The sequence below is a fragment of the Carex rostrata genome, chromosome 1 (genome assembly GCF_964058835.1).
Source record: "Carex rostrata chromosome 1, lpCarRost1.2, whole genome shotgun sequence".
NCBI classification, from domain to species: Eukaryota; Viridiplantae; Streptophyta; class Magnoliopsida; order Poales; family Cyperaceae; genus Carex; species Carex rostrata.
The window spans coordinates 10,266,854-10,290,655 of NC_135918.1; the positions used below are offsets into that span (position 1 = coordinate 10,266,854).

Here is a 23,802-nt window from a genome sequence, read left to right on the forward strand (position 1 = left end):
GCAATGTAGAATGCTTGAACTGAAGAAATCATGAAAATATTTATCAAGAATTTAATTTGTAATATTTTAAAGTTGGTAAAGTATTTTTGATGTTGTTTCAATAGGATAAAAATGTTGGTAATGTTTGTAAAACGTTATAACGATTATATATTAAGAAAATGCTGTGAAACAACTCGATCAAAGTAAAAAAACATCAAAAACGTTGCTGTAACATTTTTAAAAGTTATGGCTGTAACGTTTTAAAAAGTTATAACGTTTGTGAAAAAAGCTGTAATGTTTTAAACCGTTGGTAACGTTTTAAAAAGTTGGTAACGTTTTAATTAATTTCCAAACTTCAGAAATTCCTGATTTTGATCAAGTTTTTACAGAGCAAAACATTATGTAACGTTTTAGATCGTTCAAGCTGAGCTGTCAGACCATTTGAAAACCTAAAATCGCAAAGGAAAAATGTTGTAACGTTTTGTGAAAACGTTGTAATGTATTAGCTCATTTTTGAGCTGACTCTATAAATAGAGGATTGGGCTTTCTTCCTAAATCAACCCAGCCGTCCCTAATTGCAAAAGAGGCGATTTTCTGTGAGCTTGGTTCCACCATTGTTGATTGAGCTTAAAACTTCAATATCTCTTAAACAACCTCAAACCCACTTCACTAATCTTGAGTTAGATTAGGTTAGAGTGATCTATTGAGTGTTTCTCTTGAGCATCTAGACTTTGAGACTTCGTTCTCATCTCGAGTAGCTCGTGTGACTTTCCTTGGTTGTAAGGGCTCGCCGGCTCTCATCTCTAGTTGGCCGTGTGACTTCCCGGTTACTTAGTAAGGGCTCACCAGTTCACAAGTTGTAATGCTTTCGTATTGGGTAATATAAAGGTGCACCTAAAAGAGGTTGCGACGCCCCGGAGACGTAGGCCTTTGTTTTGTCGAACTCCGTTAACATTCCGCGTGTCAAATTTCTCTAAACTCATCTATTTACTTTCAATTGGAATTTAATTTCAATTTTTGAGCAATTAGTGGTGCAGTTAGTGTAACAGATTGGGGTGTCAATATTAGGTTACAACAATTTAACTAGTTAGGTTGATTGGTTTGTATGGGTTTTGTTTGATTTTTTACTGTGGTCTCCGTTTAGATTTGATGCGGTGCTGCTAATCGAATATAAGCACTAGACTAAATGGTTAAATATAGATTCTATGGTTAGGGTTCACTATCTTTCTAAGTACGATAATATATTTTCGGACGTCGCTCTACCCCACATACAGCACTGTCACTGCTGTGTGCGACATAGATTGTCCCACAAAATGACCCCGCATACTGTACTGTCACTACCCGCATGTGTCCAGGGTATCTACTTATGCATTTTTTAAAGGTTTTTTGATCTTTCGATCAGCTTTTGGGCTATCAATTCAAAGTATCCTAAGTATGCAATTGTTTTCCTCACACGAACACAATTGATCATTCCCTATTCTACCCGACTATTGAAATATCCCAAAAGATCCAACTTATTACTAAGTATCTCCTAATATAATATAAATTGCAATTTACGCTATCCTGCCAAGGGAGCCCACTGGGTTCTAACCCTAGTCTTTGAACTGTGACAAAGCCTCATTAGCTGAAGTGTTAGTACTTACAATATTACCCTTCTCACACAAAATTGTAATGACTACGCACCCATTGGTATGTGGAGGACATTGATGTATAGTAGACAAAATTATGTATGCAATGACTTATTAAAAAAATATATCAAAGAATAAAAAGAAACTCAAACATAACAAAAGCAAATCACAAAAATATATTAAACATAATCAAGAATTCAAGTATATAAACCATCACCCTAAAGATGAGAAGCTTAGCTACTTAGAGCCATGGCAAAAGAAAGAAAATAAATAAAGAGAACATAGAATACCACCCTTGTAGAGATGGAAGAACCTTTGCAGTCCTTAGGAATTAGGATGTCGCCTTCTCGCCTTGCTCCAATGGCTACTCTTCTCTTCCTAAGTAACTCTCTAGCCTAACCTAGCATGAGGGCGCTAGCCTATCATCTGGACTTACACAATTAAAATATGCACGCTAAATCCTATTACGAGAGGGGTATTTATAGTATTCCTAAGACGAGTGGATAAGGTTGAGGGAGTAGTGGAGATCATGGGGGACCCCACTCATGTTTGCCAAAAATAGCATATCTATCCATAATTTGCAACCTTCTAGAAGGCTTCTGTTGATTTTAGCATCAACGGTGTATGATTAGATCACTACGAAACAGTCCACGGATCGTGCGGCATAGGGTTAGGTCGCATGCGGCTTGGGTTAACTTGCACGATTTCTAACTTAGCATATTTTCTTGATATTTCGCCATTTTGCATGTTGTGCATTTCATGTGAGGTGTTTGCATGCTCCATGGAATGTCTAATTTAGATGCCATCTTCGAAAATCACCTAAATTCGACACTTTTGCTCTGTTTTCGTCCTATTTTCACAATTGTCTCCAAAACATGCCAAAAACACATAAAAACATGTTTGCGGTAAATAATTCAGAAAAATGACTGCGTTGCATTAACTTTTCGCTATTTTCCAGAAGAAAAGATAATGATTTTTGTTATATGTTTTGGCGTCATCAAATATTTTAAGAAAAATTTGTTTCTCATTTTAGAGATATATGTTGTTATAAATAAATCATTTGTACTCTATATAATATGAATTGAAAAATATTTAATTAAATTTTCTCATAAAATTATGTCTCTTTTTTCTCTATTATTTCGGGCCTCTCCTTTAAAACTCTAACACTTCTTCTTCACATTAAATATTGATCTATAAATTTATGTGTAAAATAGGTAATTTTCTCATTATTAAATCTTCATTGTTAAATGCAAATGGTTGTTTTTGAAATACTGTGTATTTTATTGTTTAGTTGGATTCCCATGTATGAGATCTATAAATTCAACATTTAATTAACTAATGGTTTGATTTATGGGATTACCATGTATGAGATCTTACATTCTTACTCTTACACTCTTATAGGGGGGAACATGTGAAAAATATTACAAGTGGGGCCAACTTAGCTTAGTGGTAGGTCCCATCTATTAAATTAAATTAAATTAACCCGATAATTTTAATTTCTACTGCTAGTGGGATCGGATCCTTTGATGCTTAATTACTGATGGATAGTCTAATGGATGTGCTATCGCTGTCTTAATATTGTACTTCTATTGTTGATCACCACACATAAACAAATATATATCACTTCATTAAGGAATAATAACAAGTAGAGGTTTGCTAATACCCTAAATGGGTTACCCAAACCCAGTCCGCCGGTACCCGAGGTACCCGTACCCGTGCCCGGGTAAACGGGTACACGGGTACGGGTTTGAGACGGACCGGACACCAATATTTGAGAAAAAAAACTCACCCAATCCGTACCCGAAACCCGCCTACCTGGACCCGTTGTCTCCGTACCCGCACCCATTTATCCGAACCCGCATCCTTTACCCGTTCTACCCGCACCCTTTACCCGTTTAACCCGTTTAATTTTGAAATTCAAATTTAAAAAAAAATTTCCGCCGGTAAAAAAGTAAAAAGAAAAAAAAAAGTAAAAAAAAAACACAAAAAACAGTAAAAAAAACAGAAAAAAAAATGCTAATAGAAAGGTTAATATCAAATTTAATAATTTTCTGTTAAAATATGATGTACGGAAGAAGAGAATGAATATTTTTATTGACAAAAATGTAATCATTTTATTACTAATAAATTTGTCTTGAGTAAATTATATATTGGTGACATGAGTAATTACTAATTAATGGGTAAATAAGATTTAATTTTGAATGGCCATGCATACAGTGTAGATCGAATTAATAATGAAAATAGTGATAGCTAGCTAGGGACAGTGATGGAAATGGTACTTGAATAATTAATTATATATGTGAGCATGCACTTGCTACATTATTGCTGATAGTGGAAGGGAGGGGGTATATTATTACTGTATTATATATATATATATATATATTATATGCTGGTAGCACTTAGCAAAACAGTGCTCAACTGTGGTTTATAGTTTTTGATACTATATATATATCAGCAGTTGTTTGTGATTGGTTGGATATGTACCATCAGTCTATATATTATTCTAGTGCAATTAATTAATTGTTGCTCAACTGCACACAACAGAAGGAGAGGAGCCGTTCAATTTGCTTCATAATATATATATAGCATCGGTAGTACACATATATAATCCAATCATTGAGAAAGGAGAGGTAGCACAATTGGCTAGAAAAATGTCGTAGAGTTGTTATACCCAAAGGTCAAGAGTTCGATTCCCCCTCACGAACCTTGATAGCTACTACCAAGTTTAAAAAAAAAAAAAATAATCCAACCATTTTTTTTCTTCTCAATATTGGTGCTCATGTTGAGATTTTCATAAAAAATAAAACAATTCGAGACAAGTTAATTGCCCATCTGTCATTTAATTTACCCGATTATATAAAATATATAACTTACCCCAAGGGCTTAAATAAAGAAAAAAAATGATAAAATGAAATTAAAAAGCAATTAAAAGACCATGACAAATTGGAACATCAGATTAGTATATATATACTATATATTGTATATATGTGTGTGTGTGTACAGTACCAGTAGTTATCGATCGGCTTAATTAAGGACTTATTATCTCCATTCTATTATTAAGCACGCTGGGTGTCCGATCCGCCAAAGGCTACGATTGAAAGATGAAACTTCGGTTTTGATTTCAGCCCTCCAATTACATAATTTGTCTTCTTTTGATTAAATACATCTGATTTATGTATAGAAGTCTAAATTTAGTTAAAAACATACTCACCACATGTGCTGCCACACAATACATTACAATTAAAATTGAACAAATATGAAATTTAGCGATATATTTATCTATTTCCTTATTTCTTTGTTTCCATATTTTTCCTCTTCAATTAAGAAGACTCCACCTTCTATCTTTTTATTTCTTTGTTTCCTTACTTCTTCTTCATTTCTATATAGATCACAATGAATTTTTTTTTTCCTTATTTCTCTTTCTTTGCTTCTATACATATTGTTGTGGCCTGTGGGCAATTTAGAATATATTTCCAATATATAATATATCAATATGTGTGTGTGTGTGTGTGTGTATTCTAAATTGAAAACAAAGAAGGAGAAAAATATAAATTGAAAACAAAGAAGAATATAAATTTGAACGTGTGTGTGAATATATATTTCTCTTATAATATGTGTGTGTGTGTATATCCTATACATACACACGATAACACTTTTTATTTATGTTTTTTGATATCATTATATGTCGATATTGAATTGGTGTATGATATTTGATATTAGATTCGAATCGAGCAATTATTTGATATCATTGTTACTTAAAAATAAAGAATCATCATATCATCAAATTGTTATCAGAGTTCACGATTTATTAAAAATACAGAATCATATAAATTTTCTATTAACATGTGTCTTAATTTTAGATAATTATTATTCTCATTGATATATATTTTTCTTATAATATGTCCCCGTTGCAATGCACGGGTATGATACTAGTAATCTTTTAAGGGTTTAAATCTTGTGAAATCCTGACAGTACGTGTACAGTGTACACACCCAAGAGCTGCGCTCGTCAGAAATTAAACTATTTTTTTAGGAGTCAGAAATTAATGTGAATTTAAACATTATACTATAATTATAATCTATGCTTACTATTTTAAAAAGTATAGAGGCTATTAATTAAAAATGTTTTGTATAAAGTATGGAGGCCAGGTTAAGTTTTTTTGGCCTCTTAATCAGGGTTCTAACTAGCGCGTTATAGCACCGCTATAGCATTTTCAGACCATAAAAGTTATGGTGAGCTATAACGGCGCAATATGGACATAGCGCTGTTATTTTAGCCGTTTTGCTATGACGTGATAAACACTATATTTAAACCGTTGCTCTCAATAATGACACATTATTAATTAATTTAGTTACATATTTGTTTGTTTATGTTTTCACCTCCTCATTTATATATATATACTGATCAGAGACTTACATATATATTAATTCTCTTAATTTCTTCTCGTTTAATAAACAAAATATGTTTTTAATAGATGTAAAGTACAATGAATTAGTTTGTAAAATGTAAAACTTAATTTTTCATGATTATTTGAAAGTGTATATATATATATATATATGTAGTTGGCATTTTGCATAGGCCACAACGCTACATACATGCATGCATGATAGGATATATACCTGAGAGGATATGGATTCGTTCGGAAGTCCCAAGTTGGAATGGAAAGGTCTCATATAAGTGGAGTCGGAGAGGTCTCATATATATATCATTTGGGAAAGCATTCAATAGTTGGTTTGGTTGACCTAAATATATAATGGATCATAGAAGCATATATATTATATTAGAATTCTGTGGCGATAATTAATTAATATCATAATTAATGATATATAGTTGTTGCCACGTTGTGTTGTCGTGGGGACTACTTGAATACCCGGTCAAAAGTCAAAACTACACACTAGCTACTTGCGTTAAATTTTGTTAAAGATCAGTTTGATACACAGTACAGTACACTGACTGACATATATTATATATACCAGAAGGCAGAAGGCAGAAGGCAGAAGGCAGAAGGCAGAAGGCAGAAGGCAGAAGACAGATCTAAGTGATCACTTAATAATTTCACTTGTAAATTTTGGAAATCACGCGCGCTTTTTCAGTACTCTTCTTGTCAGCCGCAAAATCCGGATGAAAGAACCATACATTGATACATACACTACCAACACGAAATTCCAAAAATTAAAAAAGGACCAACCAAAGAATTAATGGTTATTGGTCATTTGATTGGGATGTTTTGGAACTTATATTTTGTTTGAAGGCTAGCTAGATAGCTAGTAGATGCTGATGCTACGTTACGATCGAATTCGATATATTTTTTATTTTTTATTTGAAGAAATCTACCAGAAAAGTATATATAGCACTTGTTGTCTGGAGATCCACGTTGTGTTGCATGTTACACTTACAGTCTTACACCCGCGCTGTTTGGGCCTTTATTACAGGGATGCAGGGCTGCCACTCAATTCTAGCAAGCCCCTTTAATTCAGGCCTTGCTTAATTGGGGCTCAATTGTGTTGTAGGCCGCATGACCCGTTCGATATAATTTACATCGATCGATCGATCGATCGTCATATATAGCAAAAGATACAAAACAACAACAACAATAACCAATTAAGGAGCCAAAAACCCAAAAGCTAGCTGTGATCGATGATATTGATATCACATTAATTTTTCCTCTTAATTAATTTACCTATGACATGCATGCATGGAGCTGCGCTAAACGCCTAATCCCGGCCTACCTAGCATTTACAAGGTACTAAACTAGCTAGTTTAATACAAAATACATATATATATATGGATCATTCATCTACTGATCAGTTTAATTAATTCTTTGACATTAATTAATTAAAATCCAAATGATGTTACTTAGTTGACTAACTAGCTAGCTAGTTGAGAATTGAGATCAATAATATTCAAGCATAATTAAGTGCCTCGCCTTGGCACTGCCATGAATAACAGTTCTAGTTCTAGGTCAGGCGGCTCAAAGTATCCACTCTTCGGCGGGACCTTGCTGCTTGTTGCCACCACCGAAACCGGTTTCTTTTTAGGCGGCGGGGGACATGGCAGCACTGCCGGGATCTGGCACTCAGCACGCCTCGGTGTCTCCCATCCCTCTGTTCCTCTCACATCCCAACTCTCCATCTCTCTCTCTCTCTCTCTCTCTCTCTCTCTCTCTCTACAAGAAGAATATCACTACCAGAAGTTGAGTTGTAATAGAGAACACTACCAAAAGTTTCTCCTTGCTACATAAACATAATCCTCTGAAACATAAAGGCACAGTTTTATATGTATATTATATATTTATATTAATATTCATGGAGCACTCCAGAAATGTTTTGCTTTTTGTGAAGCAATTAAGCAGTGGAAGCGGGATAGACACCACCAGAAGCTGCTTGGTGTTCCTTTCCTTTCTGGCGCCTTCCAAATTAGTTCTCCACACCTCTTACTTTACAGCTGTTCTGTTTCCTTTCTATTTTCTATTTTCTTTTTCTTTTTTTAAATATCGCACATGAAGTAGACCCAATAAGCAGCAACATCTATGTTAATTAGCTAGGCAGATACACAACTGAGCATAGAAGATCAAATTGGCCAGGTTTAAACATGGCCACACCAGAGAGAAATTTAGAGATCGATGGGACCTCATAGTGATTAATTTAATTAATGAAAAACAAGTGCTACTACTAGTCTACCACTAGTATGTTTTATATTGTTTGTGATGCTGTACCTGTACGCTTGGTTGTATTGGAGACGACACAAAAAAAAAAAAAAAAAAAAATTTGTCCTACTGTCGACTCGTGGTAAATAGCTGTGACAAGTGTCGAAGAGATATGACAGGTGTGGCGCAAAAGTAGACTGCGACAAGGGGTGGCAACGAATCAAACCGTATCAGAGGTGTCGGTGAAATTATTTTCATATCCATATTCAATTCATTAAGAATTTATCTTATTTATACTTTATATTGAATATTAAGAATTTATCTTATTCATACTTTATTTATATTCGTTAATAATTTTTCTTACTCTACTCTATCTACTCTATCCATATCCATTAAGATACAGATAATAAAACGGTAATAGACGAATAACGAATAATACAAATATAATAATTTTATTATTTTTATAAATAAATTATCAAAACATATCATATCATATATATACAAATCACAATTACTAATATAAAATTAAAATATAAATATACAATTAATTCTAAGTAATAGTTTTTTACTATGAAAAAAAAATAAAAGCACAATTATCACTTCTAATAAATTTAATTTCTTAACTAAATAATAAATTAACATTCAAATAAAAAAGTAAAATATTTAGCATAATATTATTCTTATGATATAATTTATTTTATATAATTACCGGTTACCCAACGGGTATGAAATAACATTTATCCGTACCCATACCCGTTTATCTAACGAAAAAAATCCTTATCCATACCTATACCCAATAAGGTAGCAAAAAAAAATCTTACCCATGCATGTCTTTGTTGGGTTTTGACGGTTCAAACCCATTAATTAAGTATGTTGGGGTTTTGACGGTTCAAACCCATTTATTTGCTTAAGGTGCGGAAAGAGTAAAGCAAAATTTTTACATCTACCTTAAGCTACGAATTAAATGAATCAAGAAGATCCATTTAATCCTATTTACAGATCTACTTCATAATTGATTTTTTCCTCGTGAATAGTGTTTTTGCAGAATTTTGCAGTTTACGGTATTTCTGGCAAAAGAAATAAATCGCTCTCCGGTTAGTCTTGGTGGATAACCGATAGAGGCATCAGACGTCTGATGCTCCGAGACGAGTCATTCTCGATGTCGCTCTTCTCGCTCGGTCTACTTTCCAATTTGAATTTGGAAACAAGGTATAAATATGTTATATTAATATATTTAGTTTGTTAAATAAATTTAATGTTTTAGAAATCAATTACGGGAGTAGATCCTAAGCTTAAGTTGGCCGTAGAAATTTTTTGTTCTACGGTCATTCCGCAGCTTAAGCACAAAGCTAATGAATCGATTTGAACTGTCAAAACTGAGCTAATTAAATGGGTTTGAACTGTCCAAAACCCAACAATACCGATAGTTTATGCATTAGTTTTCTTCTCGCGAAACAAAATTCACACGGTTTTCTTTTACCTTTCACGAATTCACACTAATGGATTATGGACCAGTTCAAGATTTTTTTACCTTTTACACTGCTGGATTAATTAAAATCACGGCATGGACTTAGTCAAATGGACCTTATTTCATTGTTAATTTGTTACGCTGCTAAAACATTTTCCTAATTATAAGTTACCATTATATTAACAATTTTGAGTTGTGATATAAGTTTGGTTCATGCATTATTAAAGATTAATGGTTGAATCCATTAGCTGTATTATTTGAGATTTGAACCTAAATAGTTCGCGAATCAATTTCGAACGAATTATATCCAGTTTGAGTTTGATTTGAATAAGATTCAAATTGAACTGGTTTAATTTATTTCAGAACGAAGTAATTTCAAATCGAACTAAACTCAAATCAAACTCAAATCGAACACGAAGTACAAATTTTTTTGCCACCCCTAACTGCGACAGATAAAAGAGTTTTATAATTTCAATTAATTGTAACTATTATACTTTGTCAAATTGAGTCTCAATAAAAATGCTTAATTATTTAAAAAGTTTCCCGGATGCTGCAAAGAGATGAAAAATACTCAAAAACTCCCAATCTTTAATTTAACAGTTTTAAGATTTTTTAAAAATTACCGCTTTACAGTTCTTGCGAAACTTTTCAAATTTGTTATTGAATCAAACGAAAAAACTCTCCTTTTTATTATTGTCATATACATGTTTAGATGAAAGTTAAAATATTTAAAATAGTGAAATTAAAAATTAAAAATAAATATAGAGAAAAGAATAATAATTTTCATACTAGTATAAAAATAGTATTGTTCTAATTAGTAAAAATATTGTTTAAATTATACATTTAAAATAGTGAATAATTGTAACAGAAAAAGAATTTAACAAGATTATAATTAAGAGAAAAGATAGGTAAGTATATCTCAAACGAAGACGTGGAGATAGCATAGTGATGTCAATTTTGTTATTTCGAAACTGTGTTGACGAAAATCTTAAAAAAAAATTAACACATTGTTTTCTCTCTTCACACTTTTAAATAATAGTTATTCCAACATTTAGTTGTTCTAGTTATTTGTAATAACAAAAATATTATTTGTGTACACATTACCATTCCAAACATTCTAGAAAAATTATGTCGTAAGAGAGTTACTTTTCTTTTCCAACCATATTGGAACAATTTGCGTTTTATATTAATGAAACAATTATAACTAGGACGGATGCAATAAATTTCTTTAATGGGAATTTAATTGACACGAAGAAAGTAAATGTTAAAAATATTTAGCCCTATAGGCTCCATGCTAAAAAGAAATGCATATAAATATCTACATATAACTAATTAGACCGGCAGCACTGGCTTAATATTTATAAATCAAGCAAAATTCAAGTTCTTTCACTTTTAATTACAAAAGTACCATCGTTTCCCTTTCTCCTTAATATTAGTCATCTCTTCTCTAATCGTTGTCTCATTTTTCAAAACTTTCTACCAAACGCCACTAGAAAATTAGGAATACAATAAACGATGATTTTTAATTAAAGTTTGACACTATAACCAAATTAAAGAACTTTAAACCATACAGGTAAAATTAAAAACCACAAGGTCAATATTGCAACCTAAAACTTGTTTAGCAACTCATAATGTACACCATTTTACTACAACCCACAAACTAAAACTGAATTCAATAAATCTATAAATCCAAGATACCACAAAAACTGTAACACCCGTTTTGCTGAGTCCGTATCCCTTCAGGTACCAGACTGAGTACAGACACAGTACTCACAGCGGGCCAAAATAAAACGGTGCCCTATTTAGATATAGGGCGTTCTGTTTTGAGATTCGTGCCTGATTAAAACTGACGACTCAAGACTCATTCTACTCAGTCAGGTGTTGCAGTGGGTCTGAATTCCATTTTGCTAATGGCACGGAACAAATCCTATATCAAAATTAATATGCTATTTCAGTCCTTGGCATATTAGATAAATCTCCCTTGAGCTAGACCTCGTAGCCTTAGGCCTCAACCTTGATACCTTTTTGAACCTTGGTTTACAGAATTTCCCAAAAGCTGCAACATTGCAAATCAACAAATCAATACTAGCAGTAGCAGATAATAAAATAATTTAATATATAAAATAGATTACAATAAACATTGTACCAGTTGGTAAGAAACTGGTCCAAGAACATAAATTCTGTATGTTCGCAATATATGATAATTGGGTACCAACCTGGCACATCTTCATTCTCTAATAACTTAATTACAAGGTTGCCACCACGTCTGAGGACACCAGCCTCATCTTCATCAGGCTCTGTAGCACTAAGAAACTGCTCGAGCCCTGAGTCGTCAGAATCAGCAGTGCTTATCTTGCCAACAGCCAATGAGAGAGCACGCACACCAAGCTCGCAAGATCGAGCGGCATCTTTTGTTGTAATCCCTGATACTGATGGACACATGTCTGACAGAATCACTGAGAAGCCTCTCCCCTGACAAAAAATGATAAAGATAAAAAGATAACAGTACAGTTCTATAATCTTTTCTGAAATCTGAACTAACTGGCTTTACAAGCTACTTGATCACCCTTCTTCTTCTTCTTCTTCTTCTTGTTTTTTTACTTAACAAAGAGTTAAAGAGTTGTTGATGATTCCATGAACAAGTATAACCAAATAATGAAATAATACCATCTTTGATCTTGGTAATTTCTTTTAATATTCTTGTATCAGAAGAAAATGCATACAAATTCAAAGCAATAATATAACAAAAAAAAAAAAAAACAAATATTGGAAAAAAAGGAGATGGAAAAGTAAAAGAAGACAATGACAGTTGACAATGTTTGAGTGCTTGGTACCATACCACATTACTAAACCAAAACACCAAAAAAATTCACTACTGACAGAGCATTTACAGAAATAATTTGTGAAATATTCAGCTAAAGGGAATTGATGAAAGATGGTACCTGAGGAGAGAGAGCTCTAGCACGGTCCTTTAGGAGAGACATCACATCAGCACATACGGTTCTCACTCTGGAATCACAGTGTGAAGAAGGCACCTTCACCTCCTGGTCTCCAACCAAAATCGAAATGAGACAAACAAGCACTAAAAAGATTGTATGGAACTTAACAAGTTGTTTCATTTGTGTGACCTACGTAATACTAATACTAGTCTACTAATCTGAAATCCATTTTTGAACATGTTGGCAAGGACTGGAAGTAAGTAATTAAACAATGTTTTAGATATGGTGGCAAAGCAACCTTTATATCGATGCCAACGACGGCTCCACCTCTCTCCAAGGGACCGAGGTTTTGACAAGAGACCTGAAGCCAAGCGCCGGGGGCGCAGCCGAGGTCAAGGACGGAGGCGCCGGGGGTGATGGGATTGAACTGCTTCTGAATTTGAATGAGCTTAATTGTAAAAAAACAAACAAAGAGAAAATCTTGTAAAAAAGAGGGAGAGCACTCTAAGGGAGAGATCGAAAGAGAAGGTCATTACTTAATTAGTTACAGGTGTTAGACTAACCTTGAAGGCTGATCTGGCGACATAACCCAGCCGCAGCGCCTCTCGGTAGAAGAAATCCGGCGACCCCACGCCGCCACTCATTTCCCTTTCAACCTTCTTTCTTCAACTGCGCTTCACACTTCACACTTCACTTCACCATTTATCTAATTAATTAACATACCCAAGGCCCAAAGCCCACTCTCAAGCCCAAGGCCCATTATATTCCCCTCGGGCCTCACCTCACCTCACCGAACATTTTTAGAAGGCTCAACTCAACTGTTTAGAATTTTAGATAGATGTGTTCATTTCGTCAATAAAAGTATGGAAATTATATCAGATAAGTACGACAGGTTGCATGAAACAACATAATTAATTAATGTTATTAAAGTTTCATAAGATCGTATATAGTATAGTCGTGATCTTATCTCTTAAAAATTAAAATGACCAAAAATAGCGTACAAAATTGACCTGATCCTGATGCATGTGCTATGTGCTTCCTCTTTTAGAAAAAAAGAAAAATGGACAGATGGATGGAGAGACCCAGAATGAGATCGAATGCCAGATGTATACCTACCGCACACAATTAATCAACCATTAAATAAACCTGATATACCATATAGTCGATCGATATCAATCAATGCAAAATTAAGGGATTAATTTATGATACTTGACTATTTTAATTCAGACAACGCAACATTTATCATTTATATCTTCTACTTTGATTACATCAATCAAAATTCCACAACCAAAGTCACCATTAGTCCACAAATACACACTTAATTAATTATAAAAAATAAAAAAAAAGGAAAGGAAAGAAAAAACTGTGGATTAATTATAGTAAACTAAGAAATATTAATTAATTCAGATATTAGCAGAGAAGTCGCTGACAAGGTGGGCCCACAGGTCTTCGTCGTAGTAGGCGTCGAGGCTCTGGCTCTGGCTCTGAGCTTGGAATTGATCTTGTGTGATGAGGTCTGGTTCCATGTGCCACCAGGCATGATCTGCATTGCCATTATTGCCCTGGCTGTAGTAGCTTCCGTTGCTGCTCTCCGCAGTATCTGTCTCCGATTCCGTCTCGGCATTTTTAGCAAAACGTCCCCTTACTCGCGGTCGACTGTCAGCCAATGTCTTTCTGCATTCATACTGCAAAAAACAAGTACAATTAAAGAGAATTAATTACGTACTAACTGTTCTGTTAGCAGATTGCATTAATTAGAATAAATTAATAAAGAGAAGAGAAGCAATTAATTAATTAAGTACTGACGGTGATTTTCTTTTGGAAATTTCGGAGGTTCCTCTTGCTGCGATACCTCTCAATACGTTCCTTCCGCTCCTCAGGGCTGTACCGGCTAGCTTGCCCGCCCGCAGCTGCTGCTGCTGCTGCTTCTACCGCCGCTGCTACTTCGGCTTCATGGCCTTGCATTTGTTTTGTGTGTGTTTGTAGTTGGAGATGTGAGTAGGAAGCAAAATATGAAGGAAGATCATACACATTATTAGAAGAAGAGGAGCTCTGGTAATTTGTTGAAGAAGAAGAAGGAAATGATTGAAACATTGTAAGTTGTAACTCAAATTAACTTGGCCTCTGCGTCGTGATCAGTTCAGGTATTAAGAGACAACTGTGAAACCAAACTAATATAATATGCCTATATATATACAAATTAAGAAATATAAAAATAAAAATGCAAATGTAAATGTAAAAGTAAAAGGATCGTTGACCGTAGTGGGCCCCACAAGTTATGCAATCTGCTTCTTTCTTTCTAGTTTCTAGCTTCAACACCTTTATTAAAATCAACCTGATGTACATCAGTGATATTAGACATGTTACCACCTACCTGCATTTTATTTCTTTCTTTATATAATATATACTTTTTTTAATTATTTTATTTTGAGAAACTTAACAGAGGCCTATCATGGTCAGGGATTCTTTGCATACTTGTTACTGGTAAGTAGTTTACTGTTTTTTTTTTTCTTCTAAATATTTAAATTAAATTTAGAAGCATGCATCACAATTTACTTTTCCATTATGTACTTGTTTAATTTCAGAGAATTGTCTCTACCTAATTAAAACCTGAATTTCTTCCATCAATGGCTCGTTTTTATTTTTATTTTTTATTTCTTCATTAAATTGCTTTACATAATTAACTTGTCATAAAATTACTATAAATGAAGCTATGCAGAAGGTGAAGAAGTCAACTTTCCATAAAATTACATTATTATATACTATGCACAAATATCCGTTTGTTCTCCTTATATTTACACCCATTCGATCAGCTGATTTATCTTTTTAGCATAAATAATAAATAAGCGCTGACCTGTGACAGAGGGTTCATTTCATTTCTCTCGAACGAATGATTGGCGAATTTGACCTAGAAAAAGAATGAAGCTATCGTAACTTCAAAATAATAATAATAATAATAATAATAATAATAATAATAATAATAATAATAATAATAAAATACTATATCGATCCCACATATATATAATGATCATGTGGTTTAAAAAGCGCGCAGTTGATAATGGGAGTCTGACAATGCCTTATTGCTACTGATCAGGACTGAGCCTGAGGTGGTTTACAGCAATTTTAATTAATTACAAGTCTTGGCAATGTGTGTGTATATATATATATGTTACCTGAAAAATAAAATAAATAAAATAATTATGGTAATTGGAAAAAGAAAGATAAGTATACTATAGTATATATAGTGCTACGGATCGAGGAAATACTGTGCACAGCAGGTGTAGGTTGTAGGCCATTATAATCGCACCAACCGAAAGTGCTCAAACAGTCAACACGGAGGATATATTGCTTCTGCCATTAGGTCAAACCTATATAGGTCAACTGCTTGACTTCATAACTTTCTTAGTTATAGTTATTGCATGTTAGGCATAAGCCTCAACATGAACAACCATTGATCGATGCATATATCATTATATCCAAACACATATTAATTAATATGGAGAACAATATGAACGGTACGGATCGACCGTAAGAATTTTGAAAAGTCGAATATTGATCCGTTGCACGGAAGTTTTAAAAAGACAAAATTTTATATTTTTTGAAATTTTTTTACTATTTATTAAAATGGTTTGAAAATCGCTGTTTTTATTAAAATTCTGCACCATAAAAAAACAGCGACTTTCAAACCATCTTAATAAATAGTAAAAAAATTTCAAAAAATATAAAATTGTCTCCAAGCACATTTTAATATAGATTAAACATCTAACGGTTTGAATCGGCTGTTTGAACTTTGAAAATTAGATAACCGAGTCGTTTGTTCCTGAGTCCAAGAACAAACGATTTGAGCTTAGCCATTCTCTCTCTCTCTCTCTCTATATATATATATATATAGAGAGAGAGAGAGAAAAACTAGGGTGTGATGTGCTCACCAAGAGGGATTGGTGAGCACACCTCCAAAAGACTATCAGATTGACTTCGAACTACGAATCTAAACTGTTGAAATCCAAGTACTTCATGAGTGATGTATGTGCATGTAAATTTTTTAAAGTTTCGAATTCATTTAGTATATGGTCAAGCGGTCAAAATAATAAAATTTTTATAAGTTAACTTTTTAATTGTTTTATGTATTATTTTTTCATCATTTTTTGACCGCTTGACCATGTACTAAATGAATTCAAAACTTTAAAAAATTTACATGCACATACATCACTCATGAAGTACTTTTTTTTTTGGTTAAAAGGCCGAGGCCCAGTTTCATTTAATAACAAAACGAAACACACAATTACTGTTCAGGCATGAGGCCCAGAGAGACCAGATACTCTCTATGACACATACTTATCAACTATAGCTAGAACAAAAAAACGGAGGATCAGGTCAACCTGCCTGGAACCACAAAAAAGGTACAGCCAAGACAAACCACAAGACAAATCACATAACACAACCATATGTAACAGAAACGTTTAGGACTGTTAAGTATCTCAAAAGCACTGGTATTAGAGTCAGCAGTCAGATGAGGAGTCTTCGACTGGCTAAAAGGAGATGGCATCCTCTTCTCCTGGCAGAATCACACGCAAAGGAATGGCATCCATGATATCTTCCCTTGGAATCCAATCACAGGTTTCTTCATGCACTTCCTTCCTGGTCTTAGAGTGACCTATCCAATAAAGTACCAGAGAAATAATTAGAAATATTAAACTTCGTGCAGTTTTGGGTTGTATTTGTTGAAAGCACACCTCATTTCTGTGCTTCCAAATAGTCCAACAGGTGGTACTAAAAACAACTAAAAATGCATGTCTTTCTATTTTGGACAGTGATAAAGCAAATTAAACACATCTTTCAAAGTACTCCAGTTTTGGTAATACAATTGGTTTTTTCCCAAAATACCAGATTTGTTTAATCAAAGGGTAATGTTAGAAGAGATGATTGGTTGTTTCTCCTTGGTGACAAAACACACATTGTGTACTACCTATCCACCATTTCTTGCTAAGATTTGTTTTGGTGAGAATCCTATTTCTAAAAGTCAACCACATGAAGATTTTTATTTTATGAGGAATAGCTAAAGACCATCAAACTAAAGGTTGTTCAACCAAAACCCATGTACAATTGAGAAATTGATAAAGAGATCGGACACTAAAGTGTCCTGTAGTAGTCCATCTCCATGACAATTTGTCAAAATCATGAGTGAAAGAAAATTGGCTAATTGTATGAAGGTTGTGAGTCCATTCTAATAGACAGACTTCTGACATAACATCTGTAAAAGTCATTGCATGACCCTGAGAATGAATGACTGTGATAAACAAAATATCTTTGGAACTACATCGTGCATATAATTGGGGATACCTTCCTATCTGGAAAAGCGTTTCAGATAGGGTTAGGGCTGGCACATAGAACCATTGCTTTGTTTAAGCTCCGGTAGCTCATCTCAGTAGCTTATGTCAGTCCAGAACTTGACATTGGACTGTCGCCCTGGAGTGTATTGTAGGAATTTCATGTGTATGTCAAGAGGGTAAAAAATTAAATTTTTTAACTCATTACACAACTGATCTCATTTGTCTGACAATTGGAAGCAATATTACGTTAAATAAATTCTTCTACCATCTCATGTGCTTCAAATAAAATTAAATAAATTTATTTCTCACATAAGATGAGATAAGAATTCATACCTAAAGAGATTGTCAAATCTCTTGTTAGAGGAAAATCGATTTTCCTTCTCGATAGATTGGAACCGCCGTTCTCTTGGAAGCACCTCTCGGTTCACCTTGAACCTAAACAACGAACTACCACACCTCTTAGATAGATGGATGTAGAGTTCAAGGCTTAGATACAACCACCTCTTGATCTTTAAATCAACAAAAATATTTGATTTCTTGATGGCTAAACCTAACAAGAGAAGATGAGAGAGCAAACTTCTCAACTTTCGGTCAAGGAGAAAGGAAAAACGTGGCTGCTCAAAGGGGTTGATTTTGGCAAGGGTTATAGGCAGAAAATTAGCATATTTTTCACCCAAATGAGCCCCCCCCCCCCCTTAAATAGGCAAGGGTTAGGGCAACCCTTTGTGTAAGGTTTGAATCAATTACACAAATGCCACTAGCCTTGTTTAGCCATCTCATGCTCTCTTTAATCTCATTTTATGGTTGGTTTAATAAATTAATTTATGAACAAATAATATTAGTCATATTATTCTATTATTCAATGTCTCTATTATTTTTATAATGTATTCAAACATTATACCAAATAATATTTGCATAATTTCACAAATTTATTTATGATCTAAGCATGTCATATTATGACATTTTATTTTAGCATTTCATCTCATGTATTTTATCTTATACATCACTATGAAATGTAAAATATTGTTTCTCTTCAGTTAGTGTGATCGTATAGATGATCTATGTCATATTGGCAATAATATAAAACTTTATATTATTGACTATAATAGGTTCTATCATTACATTATAGTTATCCAAACGACATAGTAATCATTTACTCAATCCACTAATTTCGTGTCTATCCTTGTCACATAATATTATGAATAATATGCAAAATAGGATCGTGTCATTTTTGCAGTATATTCGTTTTCTTGGTCTCTCAAGTGAATTATAATTATAACTACATCAGTTATATTGCATGCGATATAATTCCACTTTACCAAGGGGCCCAGTAATATCATTACTCAAATTGAGGGACAATGATAATATTAACATATAGATTTCTCCCGCACAAGTTGTACAGAACGAACTACTATTTTATTCCTATCATAAGATAGTATTTAAATAATAATCACATTATATACTTCTCATGTGAAAAACATACACATCTCATATCTAAGATTCTAAAGACACAATGAAAACATTAATGACACAAAACACAATCCATATAATGTTACATTCATTTAGGTCATGTTCAATATATAAAATACACATTTTTATATATTCATGTAATTAAATGATAATCCTTTATCAACATTTATAGAACTTCAATGTACTTTAATCTACATGACAATCTTCCTTGGTAATTAATGTTCATTTTTAATTACCATGATTGTGAACATATTTTTAGGATTATATGTTTCTCATTTTTAAGAGTTCTTTGGTTCAAGACCAAGTGCATCTTCTTGAACACTTCTAAAATATAACATATTAATCTCAAGGAACATGAATATATAATAATAATATTCAAAATCATGAACAATACATAAATCATTACAAAAAATGATAACTTTTAAAATACATATCTTTCATGTATTGGATGCTATGTTGGCCGATATACGCTAATTTTTTAATTTCTTTCCAAAATGGTGAGATAAGGGGGTGGGGGTGGGAACCATTGTACAAATAACTAATTAGAGTTTTCCATTTACTATGGTAGGTAGGATCAGTATATTTCCACCACCATTTGATCAGTAAGACTATATTCATATCTCGTAAATCTAATATTCCCAAGCCTCCATAGATTTTGGAAAGACAAACAACTGACCATTTAACCAGAGCATACTTCTTTCTAGATTTCTCTATACCTTGCCATAGAAACATACATCTAATGCGATCTATCAATTTCAACACTGTAGAAGGTAATTTGTAAAGGAATAAAGCATATAGAGGTACAACAGATAAAACAGAGTTGAATAAGGTATGTCTCCCTCATATTGAAAGAAGTTGCCCCTTCTAATTTTGTAACTTTTTGTCTAGTTTAGCAATAAGGAATTGCCAATCTTGAACACTAAGCTTAGAATCATGGAGGGGAACTCCAAGATATTTCATGGGGAAAGAGACAGTTTTACATTGGAAGGAAAGAGCTAAGTCATCTAAAATAGGAGTATTAATTGCATACATTTCATTTTTGTCTAAGTTTATTCTAATCCCGGACACTGCCTCAAAGGCTTGCATAGCCCACCAGGCAGCCACAATGACATCATGGTTAGCTGCTAAAAAAAGAATGGTATCATCCGCATAATGACAGTTGGTTATGTTGGAATTGTTAAAGCAATTAGGTCCTAGTCCTTGCAACAAATGAGCATCTTTACCTTTTTGAAAAATTCGACTAAGTACATCTGCAGCTAGAATAAAAAGATATGGAGAGAGGGGATCTCCTTGCCTAACCCCTCGTTTAAAATAGAAATAAGGGGTTAGGTCTCCATTTATATTGATACATGATTGTGAGCTAATTAACCATTTGTGAATCCAGGAAATCCAGAGAGGGCTAAATCCTTTACTGGACATAACCTCTAGGATATATCTCCAATGAATTTTGTCGTAAGCTTTTTCAAAATCAACTTTGATAACTAGTCCATTGTGTTTATTGTGCTTAGTATAATGTATTAATTCCTGACTAAGGACAACATTGTCTAAAATGTATCTGTTAGGGAGAAAAGCTGATTGACTATCATCAATAATCATAGTCATGATATGTTCTAATCTATGTGTAAGTATCTTGGAAAGAAGTTTGAAAATGCAATTAACTAGACTAATGTGTCTAAATTTGTTAATGATTGCTGCATTTTGTTATTTGGGAATAAGACAGATAATAGATTTATTAAGTTTATGCAAATCTAAGGTATTATGATAGAAACTGGTACAAAGGAGGGATATGTCATGTTGTACTAGGTCCCAAAAAAATTGATAAAATTTGAAAGAAAAACCATCAGGGCCTGGAGCCCCATTAGGTTCACAAGCAAAAAGAGCTGTCTTAATCTCGTTTAAAGAAAAGGGAAGTGTTAGAGTGGTATTCTCTTGGGGAGTTACTTTATCAGTTTCCTCCCAAAAAGAGGGTCCTAGAGATGCATACTTAATCCCTTCAGTTTCTAGAATTTGTTTATAATAGTTTGTGGTATGTTGTTTAATGTCCTCTATAGAGTGAGTAGGGACATTATCAATATTAAGGTACTTGATTGTATTTTTCTTTTTCCTATGATTGGCTACAACGTGGAAATACTTAGTATTCATGTCTCCTTCCTCTAACCATCTCTGTTTGGACCTCTGTTTCCAATAGAGTTCCTGATCTAAGTACATCTGTTCTAACTGTGCTTTGAGGGTAGTGTATTCCTCTAATTCAGATGGTATCAAATCTCTAGTTTCAGAAAGGATGTCTAAAGCCTTAATCCTGTCAAGAAGATTTTATTTATCTCTTCTTTTTTGGCCATAATAATTCTTTGCCCAACCTTTAATTTTCCTTCTTATAAAACCTAATTTTTTATTCCAACTTTTAGCAAGGTCTGTATGGTTAAGGGGATACTCATTCCACCATTTCACTATCAAAGTACAAAAGTCAGCTTGGTCTAACCAAAGAGGATCAAATCTAAATATAGAGGACTTATTAGGGGGTTGTTTTACTACTTGCATAAGTAAGGGGCAGTGGTCTGACCCATTTTTGCAGAGGTCTATCACCACACTATCATCTTTGGTCCCAATCAAGAGTTGTAAAAAATCTATCTAGCAAGGCAAAATTCTGACCACTGGCCCATGTAAATTTTCTAGTAGTGAGTTTATGCTCTACTAAATTATGCTTGTTAATAAAATGGTTGAACATCCTACTTATCTTGAGGTCTAGATTGGTGCCAGATTTTTCAGTAATATTTCGAATAACATTGAAGTCTCCACTAAGAATCCAATGCTTATTCACACCTGCCCTAATTTGGTCTAATTCGACCCATAGCTCTTTCTTAAGATGCATGTAGGACCATAGATGATGGTATATTACCATTCAGTTTGGTCAGTTTTATTAATCATGTGAATATCTATACAGAATGTATGTAAACTATGGGAGACTATCTCAATTTTATTACTATCTCCTCCAAAAAGGATACCCCCAGATTTGCCAATAGAAGGTAAAATTATCCAAACATCAAAATGAGGAGCTAGGGCCACTCATGAAGTACTTGGATTTTAACGGTTTAGATTTGTAGTTCGAAGTCAATCCGATAGCCTTTTGGAGATGTGCTCACCAATCCCTCTTGGTGAGCACATCACACCCTAGTTTTGCTTATATATATATATATATATAGAGAGAGAGAGAGAGAGAGGAAGAGAGTGTGACTAATATGCATTCGGTAGCATATGGGTTGAAATGCATACGTTCCAAATTTGAAATTTCAAAATCTAAAAAGTCGATCTGAACCGTTCATCTTGTTTGTCATATTAATATGTGCTTGGAGATGAAATTTTACATTTTTCTGAATTTTTTTACTATTTATTAAGCCACTTTGAAAATTGCTGATCCAACGGTGGTTGCTGATTTTACTATTTTGTTAAGCTACCGTTGGATCAACAATTTTGAAAGTGGCTTAATAAATAGTAAAAAAATTCAGAAAAATATAAAATTTGGTCTCCAAGCACATATTAATATGGAAACAAGATGAACGGTTCAGAAAGACTTTTTGGATTTTGAAATTTCAAATTTGGAACGTATGCATTTCGACCCATATGCTACCGAATGCATATTAGTCACTCTCTCTCTCTCTATATATATATATAGAGGTTGACTTGGGTGAGCCATGGCTCACCAAGCGTTTGTACTCCACGCCGTATTTTCATTTTGAAAGTCCAAATGACCGATCTGAACCGTTAGATGTTTAATCCATATTGAAATGTGCTTGGAGACCAAATTTTACATTTTTTGAAATTTTTTTACTATTTATTAAGCAATTTTGAAAATTATTGTTTTGCTGTGAACAATAAAAATAGTAAAATTTTCTGGACCATTGGATCAGCGATTTTTTCAAAGCTGCTTAATAAATAGTAAAAAAATTCCAAAAAATGTAAAATTTGGTTTCCAAGCACATTTCAATATGGAGAACAATATGAACGGTTCGGATCGGTTGTTTGAATTTTCAAAATGAGTAAAATGAGCCATAGCTCACCAACGCGCAATAAGTCATGGCTCATTTTAGCCCAACTCTCTCTCTCTCTCTCTCTCTCTCTTTATATATATATATATATATATATATATATATATATATAGGAATATGCTAGCATGCTACGCGTAGCATAGAGGTTCTTCGTGCAACGGCTCAATATTCGACTTTTTAAAATCCTAACGGTCGATCCGAACCATTCATCTTGTTCTCCATATTAATATGTGTTTGGAGACCAAATTTTACATTTTTTGGAATTTTTTTACTATTTTTTAGATTTATTGAAAATTGCT

The 23,802-nt window shown here is 33.5% G+C and overlaps 2 protein-coding genes across 3 annotated transcripts; both read right to left on the minus strand.

Moving 5' to 3' along the window:
- Positions 1–11,268: 11,268 nt before the first annotated feature.
- LOC144557922 (FtsJ-like methyltransferase family protein) lies at positions 11,269–13,347 on the minus strand. 2 transcript variants are annotated; one of them, XM_078306590.1, is made up of 5 exons: positions 13,224–13,347; positions 12,959–13,108; positions 12,664–12,765; positions 11,938–12,193; positions 11,269–11,777 (listed from the first exon to the last, which is right to left on the minus strand). In XM_078306590.1, the coding sequence occupies exons 1-5, from the start codon at positions 13,302–13,304 to the stop codon at positions 11,668–11,670; spliced, it is 699 nt and encodes a 232-aa protein (XP_078162716.1). In that variant the 5' UTR covers positions 13,305–13,347; the 3' UTR covers positions 11,269–11,667. The 2 variants fall into 2 exon arrangements, with proteins under 2 accessions (XP_078162716.1, XP_078162724.1); XM_078306598.1 differs by having other exon boundaries at positions 12,959–13,093; positions 13,224–13,340.
- A 536-nt stretch (positions 13,348–13,883) lies between these two features.
- On the minus strand, positions 13,884–14,815 carry LOC144566020 (uncharacterized). Its single transcript, XM_078315880.1, has 2 exons — positions 14,467–14,815; positions 13,884–14,345 (listed from the first exon to the last, which is right to left on the minus strand). Exons 1-2 carry the CDS (start codon positions 14,752–14,754, stop codon positions 14,064–14,066), a joined length of 570 nt encoding a protein of 189 aa, XP_078172006.1. The 5' UTR covers positions 14,755–14,815; the 3' UTR covers positions 13,884–14,063.
- Between the last annotated feature and the right edge of the window lie 8,987 nt (positions 14,816–23,802).